Source organism: Grampus griseus, assembly GCF_964374135.1.
Source record: "Grampus griseus genome assembly, chromosome: X".
Classification (NCBI taxonomy): Eukaryota; Metazoa; Chordata; class Mammalia; order Artiodactyla; family Delphinidae; genus Grampus; species Grampus griseus.
The window spans coordinates 10,861,177-10,878,993 of NC_138999.1; the positions used below are offsets into that span (position 1 = coordinate 10,861,177).

Here is a 17,817-nt window from a genome sequence, read left to right on the forward strand (position 1 = left end):
CTTTTGTCCTACCTGGTTGCATGGAGATTTTCTTGCTCTTTCAGATGTCTGAGGTCTTCTGCTAGCGTTCCGTAGATATTCTGTGAGAATCATTACACATGTAGATATATTTTTGATGTATTTATGGGAGGAGGTGAGCTCCATGTCCTGCTCTTCCGCCATCTTGATTGCTCCCTCCACAAACTGTTTAATGTGCCAGTTTGCCCTTATTACTTTGATTTTTCAGAAAAGAAATTCTCAGTAAATTTTAATTTGATTCTCCACCTTTTCCCTTCCTGTCTCACACTGTCTGTCTGTTTGTAACCCGTAGCTCTGGAGAATGAACTGTACCGCAACACGAAGCAGTCTTTGTTACATCACTCCATCAGTGGGTTAATGAGTGGCAAGGAGGGACCTTGTGATGACGACATAAGCGGGGATTTCTTGAAAAATCCTCTGAGACAAGATGAACTGATGGCGGGCCCAGTTATACCACAGATCCCCAGTTACCCAAATGCCAGCACGGAGAGTAGTTCCCCCGATTCCGACCTTGAGTTTGTAGCCAATACCATGGCAAGGGTGAGAGAGCTGGAGCAAGAGGCCGAGCGCTTGGAAAAAGCTTTCCAAAACTACCATCGAAGGGTCAGTCGGTGCCCCGCCAAGAGCCCATCGGCAAACAGGAGCCTGCCCACCCTGCACCTGCTGAGAGCTCTCAAGAACGTCCCTGCAGGTGCTCCTGAGAGGTGTGTGTTTGCAGAGAACAGAGTTGCCTCTCAGCAGCCTCTGTTGAATGCGCATAGAGGGGATGAGAGTGAGGTATCTGACGTGCCAGGCAGCACAGCCTCAAGGTCACACAAGGATACGGCCTCCAGACGCCTCTCCTCCACTCCCGTCCCCAAAGCAAGGAGAAGCCTTGATAGTGAGATGTACCTGGAAGGTAAGCTACTGCCACAGGGGTTGGGGATGCTCTGGATGTGGGTGGGTTGGTCCTCATCGGCCCAGGATGAGGACCGCAGGAGCGCAGCCAGCGCAGCAGCAGGTCGTGGGAGCCGGGCCCAGGAGAGCCCTGCCTTTGAACCGCGGGCTCCTGGGGAACCATGGCGTCTGCCCCGAGCCGCAGTTGTTGTGGGAGGCCGTGGGACAGAGCGTCAAGTGCCAGCGTATTGCTCGGCACGGAAAGGTGCTCAGAGACTGGCACTGGCTTTGCCTTGGCTGCCGGTTACTTTCATGTGTTTTCTTGTTACCGCTGCAGTTTCATTCAGGTGCCTGAATTGTCAGTTCTGTGGATCATTTACACAACTCCACTGTTTGCAAGGATGATAGAATTCATTTTCAAAGTAATAGAATTCTTTAGAAACCACACTGCTGTCTTCTCCCCACAATCTGTAACATGCTCACCCTGGTTCCTCCTGCCTTGTAGGTCTGGGCCAGTCCCCGGCCACTGTCCCCTGTCCCGACAGAACGCCACAGCCTTCACCTGCCGAGTCCAGGTACAGCCTCTCTGTGCACTCACTCTCCAGCCCTGCGGAGCAGAAGCCCGGGTATGTACCGCCTTCTGCCCAGTCTCTGCCAAGGCTGGTTGCTGCCTATGATCTCCGTCATGGCGTGTTTGGTCTTTTAGGTGATATTAAAGACTACGTGGCAGTATAGAATTTGCAGTCAGATTGTGAGATGTGTGATCTTTGGGAATCATCTGCATTACTTGGGGGGAAAAAGACTCCTTTTAGCAAATGAGTAATTTTTACTCGTTTGCTAAACTTGATGTATAAAATATATACTATGGATGGGCTTCCCTGGTGGCACAGTGGTTGAGAGTCTGCCTGCCGATGCAAGGGACGTGGGTTCGTGCCCCGGTCCGGGAAGAGCCCACATGCCGTGGAGCCATGGCCGCTGAGCCTGCGCGTCCGGAGCCTGTGCTCCGCAACGGGAGGGGCCAAAACAGTGAGAGGCCCGTGTACCGCAAGAAAAAAAAAGAAGAATATGTACTATGGTATTAATAAGCATTTGCATAGTTCCACGAATAGACTTGGTTTATAAAGATAAAACAGATGTACAGACTCTGCAAAAGCAAATAAATTCAGTGTAAACTTAAAATAGTTTCATACATCATTAAAAAGTCACAGATATTTAGGCATTTAAATATAAGCAAATAAGTTTCCACTTTGTAAATCATTGAAATAAATTCGAAAGTGGTAGTGGGTCCTAGGATATGATGGCTGAAGCAGGATGCGGTGGGTGTGTTGAGAAGCTCGGGGGAGGGAGGGGCAGGCTGGGATTCGAGTCACATGGGGGACTCCTGCCTGTGCCCAGTCCCCATGGCAGGAGATTCTGACTCCTTTGTTCTGGGCTCAGGCCTAGGCATCTATGTGTTGATGCAGTTCTACTGTACAGAGTTGAAAACTGCCACATGTGCCTGTCCTGGTCCTCAAGTATGTAATATTTTTTATATCACTCCTTCTGTGCTAAAGCCAAGAGGAGAGGCAGGACACACATGGGCCGAGGTAGGGCACTGTGGTGTGTTGCATCTTTAGCTGGCTCATGCTAAAGGTGTGCACAGTTTTTCAAAAACTTGTCAAAAATTTTTTGTAGTTCTTTTTAAAAAAAAAAATTCCTTCTAGGAACAGCCTTGAGAGTGCAACGTTATTCTTTGTTAACAGTGGTAGTACCTACCTCACAGCATGAGGTGGTCTGGAGGAGTGGCTGAGTTAAAGTATATTAACTGTTTGGAATGATGCCTGGTGCGTGGAGAGCGCCCAGTGCACCATAGCTCTTATTCTCTATGAGTGCACGAAAAATTAATTATCTAAAGCATTTTCTTGAGTCACAAAAGGCTTTTTCATCACCCTGTGCTCTTGTGTCTTATATTATTAAAGCTTCACATTCTTGAATTTTATTCTTCCCATCCAGTCTTTATCAAAGAGAAACAGAACTTCAAGACAAAAGTGAATTTTCAAATCTGGACAAGCTAGCTTTTAAGGATCATGAGGAATTTGAACCGTCTTTTGAATGTAAGTTTAAATATTAATACTTGTTTTTATAAGTTCAAAATGTAGAAAGTTTAGTTTTGGCAAAACATACCCATTGTTATAAAAAATAAAGCAGTTACAAATTAGGACACTCATTTTATGATAAAACCACACATACAGATACAGTGCCTCGTTTTTGTATCAGAAAGATTTTCAGGTTCTGAGTTCCATTTTTTAAAAATTTCAGGATAACTAATTGCAAAGTCGGAGCTAAGCCCATAAGTGAATCCTTAATTTATGAAGTTTAGGATTGCCTCAGGTTTAAAATAAGTGACTTCTTAAAATTTGCTTTTTTTTCCTCTTTTATGGAATGTGAAAAAGTTGTTGTTATTTTTTTTTTTTGAATTATACTGATTCCATCAATTGCCTCAGATTGAGAAAACCCTTTCTTAGTTAGAGAATGGAGGTAAAAGAGTATTAGCTTAAGGGCTTCCCTGGTGGCGCAGTGGTTGAGAGTCCGCCTGCCAATGCAGGGGACACAGGTTCTGCCCCAGTCCGGGAAGATCCCACATGCCACGGAGCGGCTGGGCCCGTGAGCCATGGCCGCTGAGCCTGCGCGTCCGGAGCCTGTGCTCCGCAACGGGAGAGGCCACAACAGTGAGAGGCCCGCATACCGCAAAAAAAAAAAAAAAAAAATTAGCTTAAGAGTCTAGAAACTGGTGTCCTGACTTTGGCCCTGCCTTATACTGAAGCAGGAGGCTCCGAGGTAGAACAGTCTAAAATAAGGATGTAGAGTCAACCAGCTCTGAGGTTCTTTCCGTCTTGGCAAGTCTTGGTTTTTTTTTTGGTTATAGAAGCTTTGTTCATGATAGCCAGAAACTTGAAACAACCCAGGTATCCTTCAATTAGTGAATGGTTAAACAGATGATGGCAAATCTATACGGTGAACTACCACTCAGCAATTAGTGAAACAGACTGTTGATACATGCAACAGTTTGCATGGATCTGCACGGAATTAGCTTAGTGAGAAAAATCAATCCTAAGATTACATACTATAGTAACTAGTTTATGTAGCATTCTTTTTTTATTGAAGTACAGTTGATGTACAATATTATAGAAGTTACTATGTACAATATAGTGGCTCAGAATTTTTAGAGGTTATACTCCGTTTATAGTTATTATGGAGTATTGGCTCTCTTCCCTGTGTTATATCGGGAAGTCTTTTTTTTTCTTATTGGAGTATAGTTGATTTACAATGTGGAGCTAATTTCTGCTGTACAGCAAAGTGACTCAATTATATGCATATATACATTTTTTTAATATTCTTTTCCATTATGGTTTATCCCAGGAGATTGGATATAGTTTCCTGTACTCTACAGTAGGACCTTGTTGTTTATTCATTCTAAATGTAATAGTTTGCATCTACTAACCCCAGACTTCTAGTCCATCCCTCTCCCTCCCCCCTTCCCCCTTGGCAACCACAAGTCTGTTCTCTATGTCTGTGAGTCTGTTCCTGTTTCATAGATAGGTTCCTTTGTGCCATATTTTAGATTCCCCATTCAAGTGATATCATATGGACTTTGTCTTTCTCTTTCTGACGTACTTAGTATGATAATCTCTAGATCCGTCTGTGTTGATGCAGATGGCATCATTTTGTTCCTTGTTATGGCTGAGTGGTATTCCATTGTATATATGCACCACATCTTCTTTATCCATTCATCTGGCGATGGACATTTAGGTTGTTTCCTTGTCTTGGCTATTGTGAATAGTGCTGCTATGAACATAGGGGTGCATATATCTTTCTCGATTCGAGTTTTGTCTGGGTATATGCCCAGGAGTGGGATTGCTGGACCATATGATAATTCTATGTTTAGTTTTCTAAGGAACTGCTATACTGTTTTCCATAGTGGCTGCAACAACTTACATTCCCACCAACAGTGTAGGAGAGTTCTCTTTTCTCCACACCATCTCCAGCATTTATTATTTGTAGACTTTTTAACGATGGCCATTCTGAGTGGTGTGAGATGGTACCTCATTGTAGTTTTGATTTGCATTTCTCTGATAATTAGTGATGTTGAGCATCTTTTCTTTTTTTAATAAATTATCCCAATATGTGATTCATTAATATTTAACTTATAATTTACAGAATACTTTGATTTACATATTATTTGGTCTACCTGATTCTGTCCTTACTCTACTAAAATATGTTCTCAACAAAATAGAGTGTTAAAACACAGTCAAATAATGATATATCACTCCTCTTCTCAAAACCCTATACTGGCTTCTCAAGTATCCCACTCAGATTAAAAGTCCAGGTCCTTATGCTGAGGTTACCATTTCTCTCTGTGGTATTCACTGTCCCCGCACATCTTCCCTTTTTGCTTATAAAGGGGTCTCAAATTATCACCATTAGTATTACCCATTCAGTTCAGGGCCATTAAAACCAATTAAGTCATGGGACTTCCCTGGCAGTCCAGTGGTTAAGAGTCTGTGCTTCCAATGCAGGGGGCACAGGTTCCATCCCTGGTTGGGGAACTAAGATCCCACATGCTGTGGCCAAAATAAATAAATAAATAAAACCAATTAAGTCAGGTGATCTGGAACATGCACTCTGGCCCTCTTGATCTAGTTCCCTTTACTTCTCAGATTTCAGCTCACTTTCCCGGCTCATTCAGTTTAGGCACCCAGGCTTCCTGGCTCTTTTCCCAACACTGTACCCTTTTTATATATTGTCACATTCAATTTGCTAAAGTTTTGTTAAGAATCTTTGCATCTAGAGCATCTTTTCTTTACTGGCCATCTGTATGTCTTCCTTGGAGAAATGTCCATTAAAGTCTTCAGCCCATTTTTTGATTGTGTTGTTTGTTCTTTTGTTGTCGAGTTGTAGGAGCTGTTTGTATATTTTGGAGATTAAGCCCTTGTTAGTCGCATCACTTGCAAATATTTTCTCCCATTCTGAGGGTTGTCTTTTCATCTTGTTTATGGTTTCCTTTGATGTGCAAAAGCTTAAAAGTTTGATTAGGTCTCATTTGTTTATTTTTGTTTTTATTTCTATTGCCTTGGGAGACTGACCTAAAAAACATTGTTACAATTTATGTCAGAAAATGTTTTCCCTAGGATTTTTCCTAGGATTTTTATGGTGTCATGTCTTATGTTTAAATCTTTAACCCATTTTGAGTTTATTTTTGTGTATGGTGAGATGGTGTGTTCTAAATTCATTAATTTACATGCAGCTGTCCAACTTTCCCAACACCACTTGCTGAAGAGACCGTCTTTTTCCCATTGTATATTCTTTCCTTCTTTGTCGAAGATTGACCGTAAGTGTATGGGTTTGTTTCTGGGCTCTGTTCCGTTTCATTGATCCATATGTCTATTTTTGTGCCAGTACTATGCTGTTTTGATTACTGTAGCTTTGTAGTACTGTCTGAAGTCTCGGAGGGAAATGCCTCCTGCCTTGTTTTTTTGCCTCAGGATTGCTTTGGCAATTCTGGGTCTTTTATGGTTCAATGTAAATTTTAGAATTATTTGTTCTAGTTCTGTGAAAAATGTCATGGGTCATTTGATAGGGATCACATTAAAGCTGTAGGTTGCTTTGGGTAATATGGCCATTTTAACAACATTGTTCCAATCCAAGAGCATGGGATATCTTCCTATTTCTTTGAATCCTCTTTAATTTCCTTATTTATGTTTTATAGTTCTCAGTGTATAAGTCTTTCACTTCCTTGGTCATGTTTATTCCTCGGTTTTTTTGTTTTTTGGGTTCTGGTGCTATTTTAAAAGGTATTGTTTTTTTACATTCCCGTTCTGTTATTTCATTGTTAGTGTAAAGAAAGGCAACAGATTTCCAAATGTTAATCTTGTTTCCTGCTACTTAGCTGAATTCATTTATTAGATCTAGTAGTTTTTGTGTGGAGTCCTTAGGGTGTTCTATATATTGAATATAGTGTCATGTCATCTGCATATAGTGACCATTTTACCTCTTCCCTTCCAATTTGGATATCTTTTATTTCTTTGTCTTGTCTGATTGCTGTGGCTAGGACTTTCAGTACTATGTTGAATAGAAGAGGTGAGAGTGGGCATCCTTGAGTTCTAGATTTTAGCAGAAAGGCTTTCAGCTTTTGGGTGTTACATTGGGTATTACATTGGCTGTGGGTTTGTCATAGATAGCTTTTATTATGTTGAGAGATGCTCCCTCTATACCCACTTTGGTGAGAGTTTTTATCATGAATGGATGTTGAATTTTGTCAGATGCTTTTTCTGCATCTATTGAGATGACCATGTGGTTTTTGTCTTTTCTTTTGTTGATGTGGTGTATCACATTGATTGATTTGCATATGTTGAACCATCCTTGTGAAGTTGGGATGAATCCCACTTGGTCGTGGTGTATGATCTTTTTTATGTGTTGTTGGGTTTGGTTTGCTAATAGTTTGTTGAGGATTTTTGCATCTGCATGCATCAAAGATATTGGCCTGTAATTTTCCTTCTTGGTGGTGTGTTTGTCTGGTTTGTCCCTGGTGTCAGGGTGATGGTGGCTTCATAGAATGTCTGGGAGTGTTCCCTCCTCAAGTTTTTGGAAGAGTTTGAGAAGAATCAGTGTAAGTTCATCTTTGTATGTTTGGTAGAATTTGGGTGTGAAGCCATCTGGTCCTGGACTTCTGTTTGTAGGAAGTTTTTTGACTATGGATTCTATTTCACTTCTAGTGATCGGTCTGTTCAAATTATTTATTGCTTCTTGATTCCATTTTGGTGGGCTGCATGTTTCTAGAAAGTTGTCCGTTTCTTCTACATTGTTGAATTTGGTGGCATATAATTGTTCATAGTATTGTCTTACGGTTTTTTGTATTTCTGAAGTATCAGTTGAGATTTCTCCTTTTTCATTTTTTTATTTTGTTTATTTGGATTGTCTCTCTTCTCTTCTTGGTGAGCCTGGCCAGAGGTTTGTTCATTTTGTTTACCCTTTCAAAGCACCAGCTCTTGTTTTTACTGATTTTTTTCTATTGTTTTTTAAATCTCTATTTTATTCATTTCCTCCCTGATCTTTATTATTTCCTTCCTTCCGCTGACTTTCAGTTTTGTTTGTTCTTTTTCTAATTCTTTGAGGTGGCATATTAGGTTATTTGAGATTTTGTTTGTTTGTTTGTTTTGAGGAAAGCCTGTATCGCTATGCACTTCCCTCTAAGAACTGCTTTTGCTGTGTCCCATAGATTTTGTATGGTTGTGTTTTCATTGCCATTGGTCTCAAGGTATTTTTAATTTTTCTTTTTTTAAAAAAATATTTGTTTATTAATTTATTTGGTTGTGCCAAGTCTTGGTTGTGGCACGTGGCATCTTTGTCACCATGTGTGGGATCTTCGTTGCAGCATGTGGGATCTTTAGTTGCGGCACACGGGATCTAGTTCCCTGACCAGGGATCGAACCCAGGCCCCCTGCATTGGGCATGCAGAGTCTTAACCACTTGACCACCAGGCAAGTCCCTAATTTTCTTTTTGAATTCCTCATTGACCCATTGGTTTTTTAGTAACATGTTGTTTAGTCTCTGTGTAATCGTTTTTTTCTCATTTCTTTTTCTGTGCTTGATTTCTGGTTTCATGCTGTTGTGGTCAGAGAAGAAATATGCTTGAAATAATTTCTGTATGCTTAAATTTGTTGAGGTTAGTTTTGTGCCCTAGTATGTGGTCAGTCTTAGAGAATGGTCCATGTGCACTTGAAAAGAATGCATATTCTGTTCTTTTTCTTGGATATAATGTCCTGAAAATATCAATTCTAACCTCTCTACTGTATCATTTAGGACCTCTGTTGCCTTATTGATCTTGTCCAGAAGATCTGTCCATTGATGTTAGTGTGTGTTAAAATCTCCTACTACTATTGTATTCCCATCAGTTTCTCCCTTTATGTCTGTTAGTATTTGTTTTATGTATTTGGGTGCCTCCTATATTACGTGCATATATGTTGATGCGTGTAAAAGCCTCTTCTTGTATTGATCCTTTTACCATTATATAGTGTCCTTCTTTATGTTTCTTTATGATCTTTGTTTTAAAGTCTATTTTGTCTGTTATGAGTATTGCAACTGCTGCATTCTTGTCATTTCCGTTTGCATGATATCTTTTTCCATCCCCTCACTCTCCATCTATGTGTGTCCTTTGCGCTAAGGTGGGTCTCTTGTAGGCAGCATATTGTAGGCTCTTGTTTTTTAATCCAGTCTGCCACTGTGGTTGTTTTTTTTAATTAATTAATTTATTTGGTAGTGCTGGGTCTTAGTTGCAGCACATTGGCTCCTTAGTTGCGGCAGGTGGGCTTCTTAGTTGCAGCATGCCTGTGGGATCTAGTTCCCTGACCAGGGATTGAACCTGAGCCCCCTGCATTGGGAGCACGGAGTCTTAACCACTGCGCCACCAGGGAAGTCCTGTGTATTTTTATTGGAGCGTTCAGTCCATTGACATTTAAGGTACTTATTGATACATATGTATTTATTGCCATTTTAAATCTTGTTTTCCAGTTGATTCTATGTTTCTTCTTTGTTCCTTTTGTGGTTTGAGGATTTCCCTTTATGCTTGTGTTTTCTTTCTGGTTTTTGTGAATCTATTGTATGTTTTTGACTTGCAGTTGCCCTGTTTTTCAAGTATGTGAACCCCTTCCTGTATCTGCTTGTTTTAGACTGATAGTCATATAGGCCCAAACACATTCTTAAAAAAGTCTACATTTTCTTACTTTCCTTCCCCACCTTTTATGGTTTTGATGTCCTTTTTTTTTTACGTCTTCATGTTTATCCTTTTGCTGTTCCTTGTTTTATTGTCGCTTTCACAAATTGGTTTTTGATTTTTTCTTTTTGATCTATATATACTGGCTAATTTAAGTGATTTACTTTCCAATAGTGATTTCGTCCTTCCTGTATCTTTTTGTTTCTTTTCTATTTAGAGAAGACCTTTCAATATTTCTTTTCAGATAGGTTTAGTATTGCTGTTTTCTTTTTGTTTTTGCTTGTCTGAGAAATTCTTTATTTCTCCTCCTCTTCTAAATGATAATCTTGCTGGGTAGAGTATTCTAGGTTACAGATTTTCCCATTTCAAGACTTTGAATATATTTTGCCACTCACTTCTGGCCTGCAGCATTTCTTTAGAAAAATTAGCTGATAGCCTTATGGGAGGGTTCCCTTTTAATTAATCTTTGTTTTAAGTTTTTTTTAATCTTAATTATCTTTTAATCTTTTAATTAATCTTTTAATCTTTGTTTTTCTTTTGCTGCCTTTAGAATTCTCTCTTTAACTTTTGCCATGTTTATTATAATATGTCTTGGTATAGGTCTACTTTGCGTTTACCTTATTTGGAACTCTCTGTGCTTCCTTATCTAGATATCTGTTTCTTTAGGCTTGGCAAGTTTTCAGCCATAGTTTCTTCAAATACATTTTTTATCCCCTTTTTTCTTTCTTCTCCTTCTGGAATCCCCATTGTGGGTAGATTGACCTGCTTTATATTATCCCATTGGTCTCTTACATTGCTTTGTTTTTTCATTTGGTTTTCTGTCTGCTGTTTTGATTGTGTAATTTCCATTATTCTGTCTTCCAGGTCACTTATTGTTTCTTCATTATTCATTCTGGTATTCATTGCCTTTAGCTCCCCTTTAGTATTGGCAAATGAATTTTCTAATTTTTCTTAGCTCCTCCTTATAGTTTCTAGTTCCTTTTTATAGTTATCCACATTTCTGTTGATAGCCTTCCTTAATTCCTTCAGTAGTTTCTTTTCTTTCTTTTTTTTTTTTAACTCAGTGTCTGTTAGACTGAAGAGGTGTGTTTCACCGTTTGTTCCTTCAGGGGAATTCTCTTGGTCTTTTACCTGGGAGTGGTTCCTCTGCTTCTGTATTTTACTTATATTTCTCTTACTCTGTGAATTTAGGAGAAACAGTTATCTACTGTGGTCTTGGAGCGCTATTTATATGCAAAAGCTTCCCTGCATAGCTTGTGTGAGTTTAGTATTCTTTTTGCGTGAGGGCCGTTTTTGGTTTGGATGTTTACCGTCTCTTTCCTCAGTGTGTGCTGGTTGTTATCCCTGTGATAGGGGCTGTGCAGGTGTGCGGCCAAAACATCCTCCCAGGAGGGCAGGGGCAGTGATTGGTGCCCGGTTGTGGGATCCTCAGCAGTGGCAGTGGTTGCACCTGCCCCCAGAGCTTGTGTAAGTGGTGCCCTGCCACCTGAGAGTGCGCATGGAGAAGCTCCTATGGTGGTCCCGCTCCTTTCCTTGCGCGTCCCCCAACAACGGCGCCTTGCCTATCTGGCCGTCCCAGGCTTCTTCCCATACTCCCCCAGTTATGACACACCACACCCGAGCGCCCTCAGGCTATCTCCCCGGTTCTGACCTCTGAAGCCTGAGCCTCAGCACCTAGCCCCCAACCACCCCAGCAGGCTGAGGGGTGCCGGGTGGCAGCACCAGCCATCTGTGCAGGTCTCTGTTTCCCCACCAGTGAGGGGACTTGCCAGGGTGCGGAAACCTTTCCTTTTTTGCAGTTCCTTCCCACGGGCGCAGGTTTTGTCCCGATTCCTTTCTCTCTTTTTTTTTTTCTTTTTTCTTTTATCCTACCCACTCACCTGGCGTTTTCCTCACCCTTTTGGAAGTCTGAGGTTCTCTGCCAGTGTTCAGTCGATGTTTTGTGAGAATCGTTCCACGTGTAGATGTATTTTTGATGTATTTGTGGGAGAAGGTGAGCTCCATGTCCTACTCCTCCACCATCTTGATCCAATCCCCCAGGAAGTCTTTATATTTGTATATTAACCTATTGTTTGCCTTGTGAGCTTCATCCTCAAGTCCGAGTGTATAGTATTTTGAATAGGTAAACGAAAGGGCTTAGTATGTTTTACCAAATCTTTGTAACCAACTTCATTAACTTTGTTAAATCATTGATATTTAAATAGAATTCAAATGATTATCTGCCAAGCCAGGTGAATTCTTCTGTCACTGGATTGATTTTCCTACTGGGTAACAAATTGAATTTGTAAATGAATCTCCTAAGAATGCTTTGAGAAACAGATACATTGGCAAGTGGCTAGGCTGACTTCCTAGAATCCTGTAAGGAAAGAGCTGGCCCAGTTGCTTTGTCTGAAACTTAAATGCTCAGCAAGGAGTTATCCCCACCCTCCCTTCTCTTGCTGCTGCTGTGAAGGACTCATGGGGGACTCGTTTGCACCTCATGTAGATGCAGGGAACGTACCAAGGCAGTTTGAGATGGACGGCCTCCATCCTGCTGGCAACGTGCCTCATGTGGACGGTGCTGCAGCCACTGTGCCTGCCAGACGTGTCTCTTATCAGTACCCAAGTAAGTTTTTCTTTAACTAATGAGATATGTTAATAATAATAATTAATATTATTTTTCTTTCTGTCTCTTTGCTTCCTTCATGCCTTAAAAAATTAGGAAAGTTAACCCTTTATATTTCAGTCTTCAGAAAAGCTGATGATATTGGAGGAAAAGTGATCATCAGACTTAACTTGTCTGGCCCACTTTGTCTCTCCCTCTCCCTTCTCCAGACTCCCCCCTTCCCTTAGCAGCCTGTGGAGGGGGAGATGGGAGCTTTGGTTCGGGGCTTGGCCAATAGCCAGGTCCTTTTCTCCTTGGAGCAAAGTGCTGAAGCCTTATACTGGCAATTCCTCAAGTAAAACCACCTACTAGTCGTTTGCAAATTCCGAGAACATCATCCCCCAAACCTACGTAAAGCCTCTTGTAAGCAGTTTGTTTGAAGTCACAGTACTCAGGAATATGTGAGTTGCTGACAGAAGCAAGAGTTTTTTGAGAGGGTTGATTTTGCTGATTCCCACGTAAATCATTCTGGAAAGCACTCTTTCAGGGCAGCTTGATCAAGAGCTTTTTCTGTGCTGGGCACTTTCATGGAGGCTGGGAATTCAGCAGTGAACCAGCCCAAGTCCCTGCTTCACAGAGCTTCTAGTGAAAGGGTGGGATGGTCAGCAAGCCATCACCAAGGACCTCCAGTCGGATGGGTACTGAGTAGGGATGGTGGCCACCTGAGAGCGGACCTGATGGGCAGCCGTCTGGCAGAGATGGGAATAAAAATAATAGAATAGGGCTTCCCTGGTGGCACAGTGGTTGAGAGTCCGCCTGCCGATGCAGGGGACACGGATTCGTGCCCCGGTCCGCGAAGATCCCACATGCCGCAGAGCGGCTGGGCCCATGAGCCATGGCCGCTGAGCCTGCGCGTCCCGAGCCTATGCTCCGCAACGCGAGAGGCCACAGCAGTGAGAGGCCCACGTACCGCAAAAAAAAAAAAATAATAATAGAATAAGGAAAACCAACTGAGTAGATAGGTGTTCTGCCTCTGAGATGGAATGGAGATTATAATAATGGCTTTTTAAATGATTATTAAGTAGTGTGGCCGCATTTTGATCATTGAGAAATTCTCTGCTGTTCATGTGACCTCTGCATCTGGGCCCAAAGAGAAATGAAAAGGCTGAAATTTGGTATCTTTGAGGTGCCCAGTGGAAAAGCTTCTTTTTTTTTTTTTTTTAAACTCTTAATCCAAAGAGGTTTTTGTCCAAGAGGTTTTTGTATGCCACTCTGCAGCCACAAAGTATACCCCACGGCAAAGAAGGAGCCCTTTTTTCTTCCTTCTTTAACTTTTTAAATTGGCACCAAACAGCATTCCTATCTGAGGTCCCTGTTCCATGTGAGAAAGCGACACCATTTGGGAGTGACCCTTCTCCCCCAGCAAGGAGGCAGAAGGTTGCATTTCTGCCTGTGGAAATGACCAGCTGCCGCCTCTGGTGTTCAAGTTCATGGCCAGGATCAAGGGACAGAGAAGGCTGTTACCTCTCTCCTATTAGGAAAGCTAGCTCAGTTCTGTTGGTGATGTAGAACAGGGCATGGCAAAGAGGTTCAAAGTCCTCTGGTGTGAATCTACGAGTTTGTCTGTTTCTCAGCATTGTTTAGGGGGGAAGAAATGAGGTTGTAGACTGGAGCTGGTGGAGAAAGGTCAGCATAATCATCAGCAGGATTGGAATTTAATTAAACCTGTGAGGCACAGGGACTTGTGCTGTGGGCTATAGGGAGTCAACACATAATTAAAGCATGGGCCTCGCCTGGAAGGAATAGAAGTAGTAAAAAGATACACAGGGTTTGGGGCAAGGCAGGCACGAAATACCGTGTGAATATGGCGCTGGAGAGGCTCCCTGTCCCTGTGGGGACACATAGGTGCGCTTGGATTGGGGCTCGCGGGGTAGGTAGGGTTTTGTGGGAGGGGTGGCGGGGGAGGGAGCGTGTCGGGTCGGGGAGCCCGCGGACGCAAGGGTGGGAGCAGGCAAGAGCAGCTGGAGTCGGGGATTGGTGAGTGTGCTGGCGCAGGGATAGGGTGTTTCAGGTGCAGGAGTGGTGGTGATGGGGAGGAAGTCAGTGCAGAAAGAAAAAGGCAGGGTGTCGGGGCCTAGGCTGCCGTGGGTGTGGACCCTGCCAGAGCAGAGACGACACACAGCAAATCCTGGCCTTCAGGGAGTGACTGGTGCTAACGAAGCGGGGTTGTTTGAAGGCCGAGCGACTGGTGTTGGGGAGAGCGTAGACTCCGGTAGTGGAGCTGTGCAGGAGCTGGTGGTAAGGACCCTCACCACAGCAGTGGGAGCCGGAGGCAGAAGCCATAAGCCCTGGTGGCTTGCTGGGCAGAGCGTAGGAAGAGCGCAGTGAAAGGGACAGGAATGCAACTGGCAGGGAACTGCCCCGCTGACAGCACGGATGTGAGGCCTGGGAGAGAGATCAGGATGAGAGAGAATGTGTGGGGATGACCAGGACGGAGGTGCTAACCAAAACCCCGGGGAGGGATCAGCCCGGAGGAAGTGGGGTGACGGCAAGGTGGCCCGAGCGGGGAAGCGGGGAGGGTGGTGGTTTTGTCGTGCTCCGGGCTCAGGAGACTCGAGTGCCTCTGAGGGAGTGGGTGGCGGGTGGGGAGTGACAAAAGTGCTGTGGAAGTAAATGGGGACAAATGTGTGTGCATCAGAATCCTAAGGATGGGGCGGGCTTGGAAACCAATGCAGAGGCAGAAATGCAGGGCTTGCCTTGGCAAGGATGGAGGAAGGAGGAGATGGGGGCGGAGGGGAGGACAGTGGATGTCGTGGTGCTGAGGATGACCTGGGCTCATCTCAGTGAGGTGAGAGGTGGGCGGCGCTCGCTCCCGGGAGTGGGTCTGGAGCCTCGAAGGCCGTGAGTGGGGAGCAGTTGCTCAAAGTAGGTGCACAGAGGCGGCCGAGAATCACGCGGTCTCCCTGGGGCTTGGCAAGGCCCCTGCCAAAGCCGATCCCAAGTTTGTTTGAAAAGTCTGCTGCTGGAAGCTGTTGATTCTTTATTTTCTGTCTCGTTAGGTGTAGATCAGAAACCACTTGGAGAACAGGAGGAAGAAGAAACAATATGGGAACAACAAGCAAAGGAACGAAGTCAGGGAGAAGAGCAGAGGCAGAGCAGGTGGCAAGAAGCTCTGGAAAGGGAACGGCAAGAAGTAGAAAAGCTGGATCAGGAAAGGGTGAGGATGCGCAGTGAGTTCTCTGTCCTAGCCGCTTCGTGGCCCCCTGCAGTAAGTGCCCTGCTCTTGGGAGGGCGAGTCCTTCGTGTGTCCTGAAGTCCTAGGAGCGGCAGATAAGTGAACAAGCCACTGGTGGCCTCCGACCCTCTTCTTTGCTGGAGAGCACTGAGGACGGCTGCGGGGCGTGCAGGCCTCGTGCCTTTCCTGGTTCAGGGTAGCATGGCCAGCCCCATTCATGTGCATCCTCATCTGGTCCTGAAAACAGGCTCGGAAACGAGGAGGACCTTGTTTTGCTGTTGATCTTCTCGTTGCAAATGAGGTTGAAAGAAGAGACTCGCAGGGTTGGCTAGCTGGGACTCAAGGAACCCCAGGGAGGTGGCTTCCGGGGCACCCCTGCCCTCCGCGTTTGGTGCTCTTCTGGCCCTGGTTCTGGTCCCAGATGGGTGACTCGGGCCACTTCGCCTGCCTGCTGAGGCTTATGTGAACTAATCCTCCGTGTGAGGGGTCCTCGGCCTCCTGGTTAATGTGGTCTACAGCACAGGACAGTTGAGGCAGATTCATCCTTTCCTTCATTGAGATGACAGGTTTTTATCCCCCTTTGATAGTAGCAATGACTTCAGTTAAAAAAAGAAACAGTTCTCTGGCATGCAGGTTGTACTTAAAGGATCAGGATTATATTACTGTGCATTTTTCAACCCTTAGAAGTTTTAAAAGATGTCATTGTATATTTCTTATTTTGGCCCTCACCTGTTTCAGAGGCTAATTGAAGAATCGTTGAAGATGGAAATGGAAAAAGAATTCGAAATGAGCATTCAGGAAACGAAAGACAAATCTAAATCTGTCTGTAGTGAAAATCCTTTAGAGAAGTACATGAAGATCCTCCAATGGGGTCAAGACCGGGATACCACAGATAAGGTGCCGATGCTGTGGACGGGCGTCTGTGGGTGCGGGTGCCGAGGGCTTCTGTGGTTTACTTGAAACCTGGGGAATTAGGATCTGCCTTCTCCACTGGGGACAAAGGTAAAAGCATAGATAGTCCAGAGTTCACATGGAGCCTCAGTACACTCCTGACAAAATGTCATCCCTTTTGCTTGGGTAAAAGATTGAAGAGATTTTGATTTGTCAAAGTTTGTGAAAGTTGGGATGTCTCTATTATTTTAAGAACAAGAAATAAATGTAATGAAAGCCCTATGAACAAATACTGAACGCATTAGCCCTAAGACAGTAATATTTGATGTAAGTCTAAAGTACTATGGGTGTTGAGAATGCCTTCCAGGTAGTTTATTCTGATGTGCTTGCTAAATGTCAAGTTTAAAAGTCACTGCTTTTTTAGACGCTTAAATTACATATATATTTCAAAAGTAGTTCTTAGAGAAATCATAAAGTGTTTAATAAAATGAATCCACATCTAATTGCAAAATTCTTCTCCCCGCCCCTTTGTGTCAGAGTTCAAAAAAGGTGGTCATAGAGGACTCACAGGTGGACACACTGCCATCTAGTGACAAAGATGAAAGGTATGGCGTCCCCTACGTTGTGTTCTTGTGCAAACCATTATCATATTGCTGCTTTTGTCAGCCAGGGAAAGGTTCAGATATCTGAGTTTGCCTTTAAGAAACTGAATCAGTCAAAATGACTGACTTAAAAAAAAAAATCGATTGCATTTTGTAACCTGTGAAATTGCTACTGATGCAGATCGTAAGCAAGGGCAGAAATCCCACAGGGAAGGAAAGAGAGCATGACAGAGATCCCTGAATAAACTTAACAAGAATTTAACAAATTTTTAAATTTTTTGTCTTTCCCTAATTTAGTTTGACAGGCTTTTCTCACGAGGAACCAGATGACACTTGGTAACCGTGTTCTTGCTGTGCAGCTGCTTACTCAGATACTGTAACTAAAGGCCTATGATTTCTCTGTGATAAGACGAAATGCTCAATAAAAAATCATGTGTGATCCAGTGTGATTTTTTTTTTTCATAATTCTGTTTGGTACTATAGTGTATAAATGAAAAATAAGTGACATCTGTGGGGCGGGGGGATGAATTGGGAGATTGGGATTGACATATATATACTAATATGTATAAAATAGATAACTAATAAGACACTGCTGTATAAAAAATAAAATACAGTTCAAAAAAAACACAAAGGGACACCTCTTCAGCATGTCTCATTCTTAGGCCCTTCATTACACTGAAATGAGCTGCTAATTTTTTGTTTTGCATTTTTGTCTTAGGTTATGTCTACTTGAAAACTTACCTTATTGGTCAAGTTCTAGGCCTGCATTTTGGAAGTTTCATCTGTGTTCCTTCCTCTCCAGAGTCGGGCTACCAGCTGTCAAACAGAAGGCCGTCTTCCCTGACACTCTTGTTTGTGATTT

The 17,817-nt window shown here is 43.2% G+C and overlaps 1 protein-coding gene across 3 annotated transcripts in view; it reads left to right on the forward strand.

Annotated features, from left to right (window-relative positions):
• The window catches only part of OFD1 (OFD1 centriole and centriolar satellite protein), a 63,613-nt gene extending 46,228 nt beyond the window's left edge, over positions 1 to 17,385 (forward strand). For all 3 annotated transcript variants that reach the window (XM_082681948.1, XM_082681950.1, XM_082681949.1), the window contains 8 exons: positions 311 to 916; positions 1,400 to 1,520; positions 2,887 to 2,987; positions 12,129 to 12,248; positions 15,287 to 15,444; positions 16,201 to 16,359; positions 16,891 to 16,958; positions 17,253 to 17,385. In XM_082681948.1, coding sequence (XP_082538074.1) covers positions 311 to 916; positions 1,400 to 1,520; positions 2,887 to 2,987; positions 12,129 to 12,248; positions 15,287 to 15,444; positions 16,201 to 16,359; positions 16,891 to 16,958; positions 17,253 to 17,295 — 1,376 coding nt within the window. In that variant the 3' untranslated portion in view covers positions 17,296 to 17,385. The remainder of the gene's footprint in view (positions 1 to 310; positions 917 to 1,399; positions 1,521 to 2,886; positions 2,988 to 12,128; positions 12,249 to 15,286; positions 15,445 to 16,200; positions 16,360 to 16,890; positions 16,959 to 17,252) is intronic.
• The last annotated feature ends 432 nt before the right edge of the window (positions 17,386 to 17,817 follow it).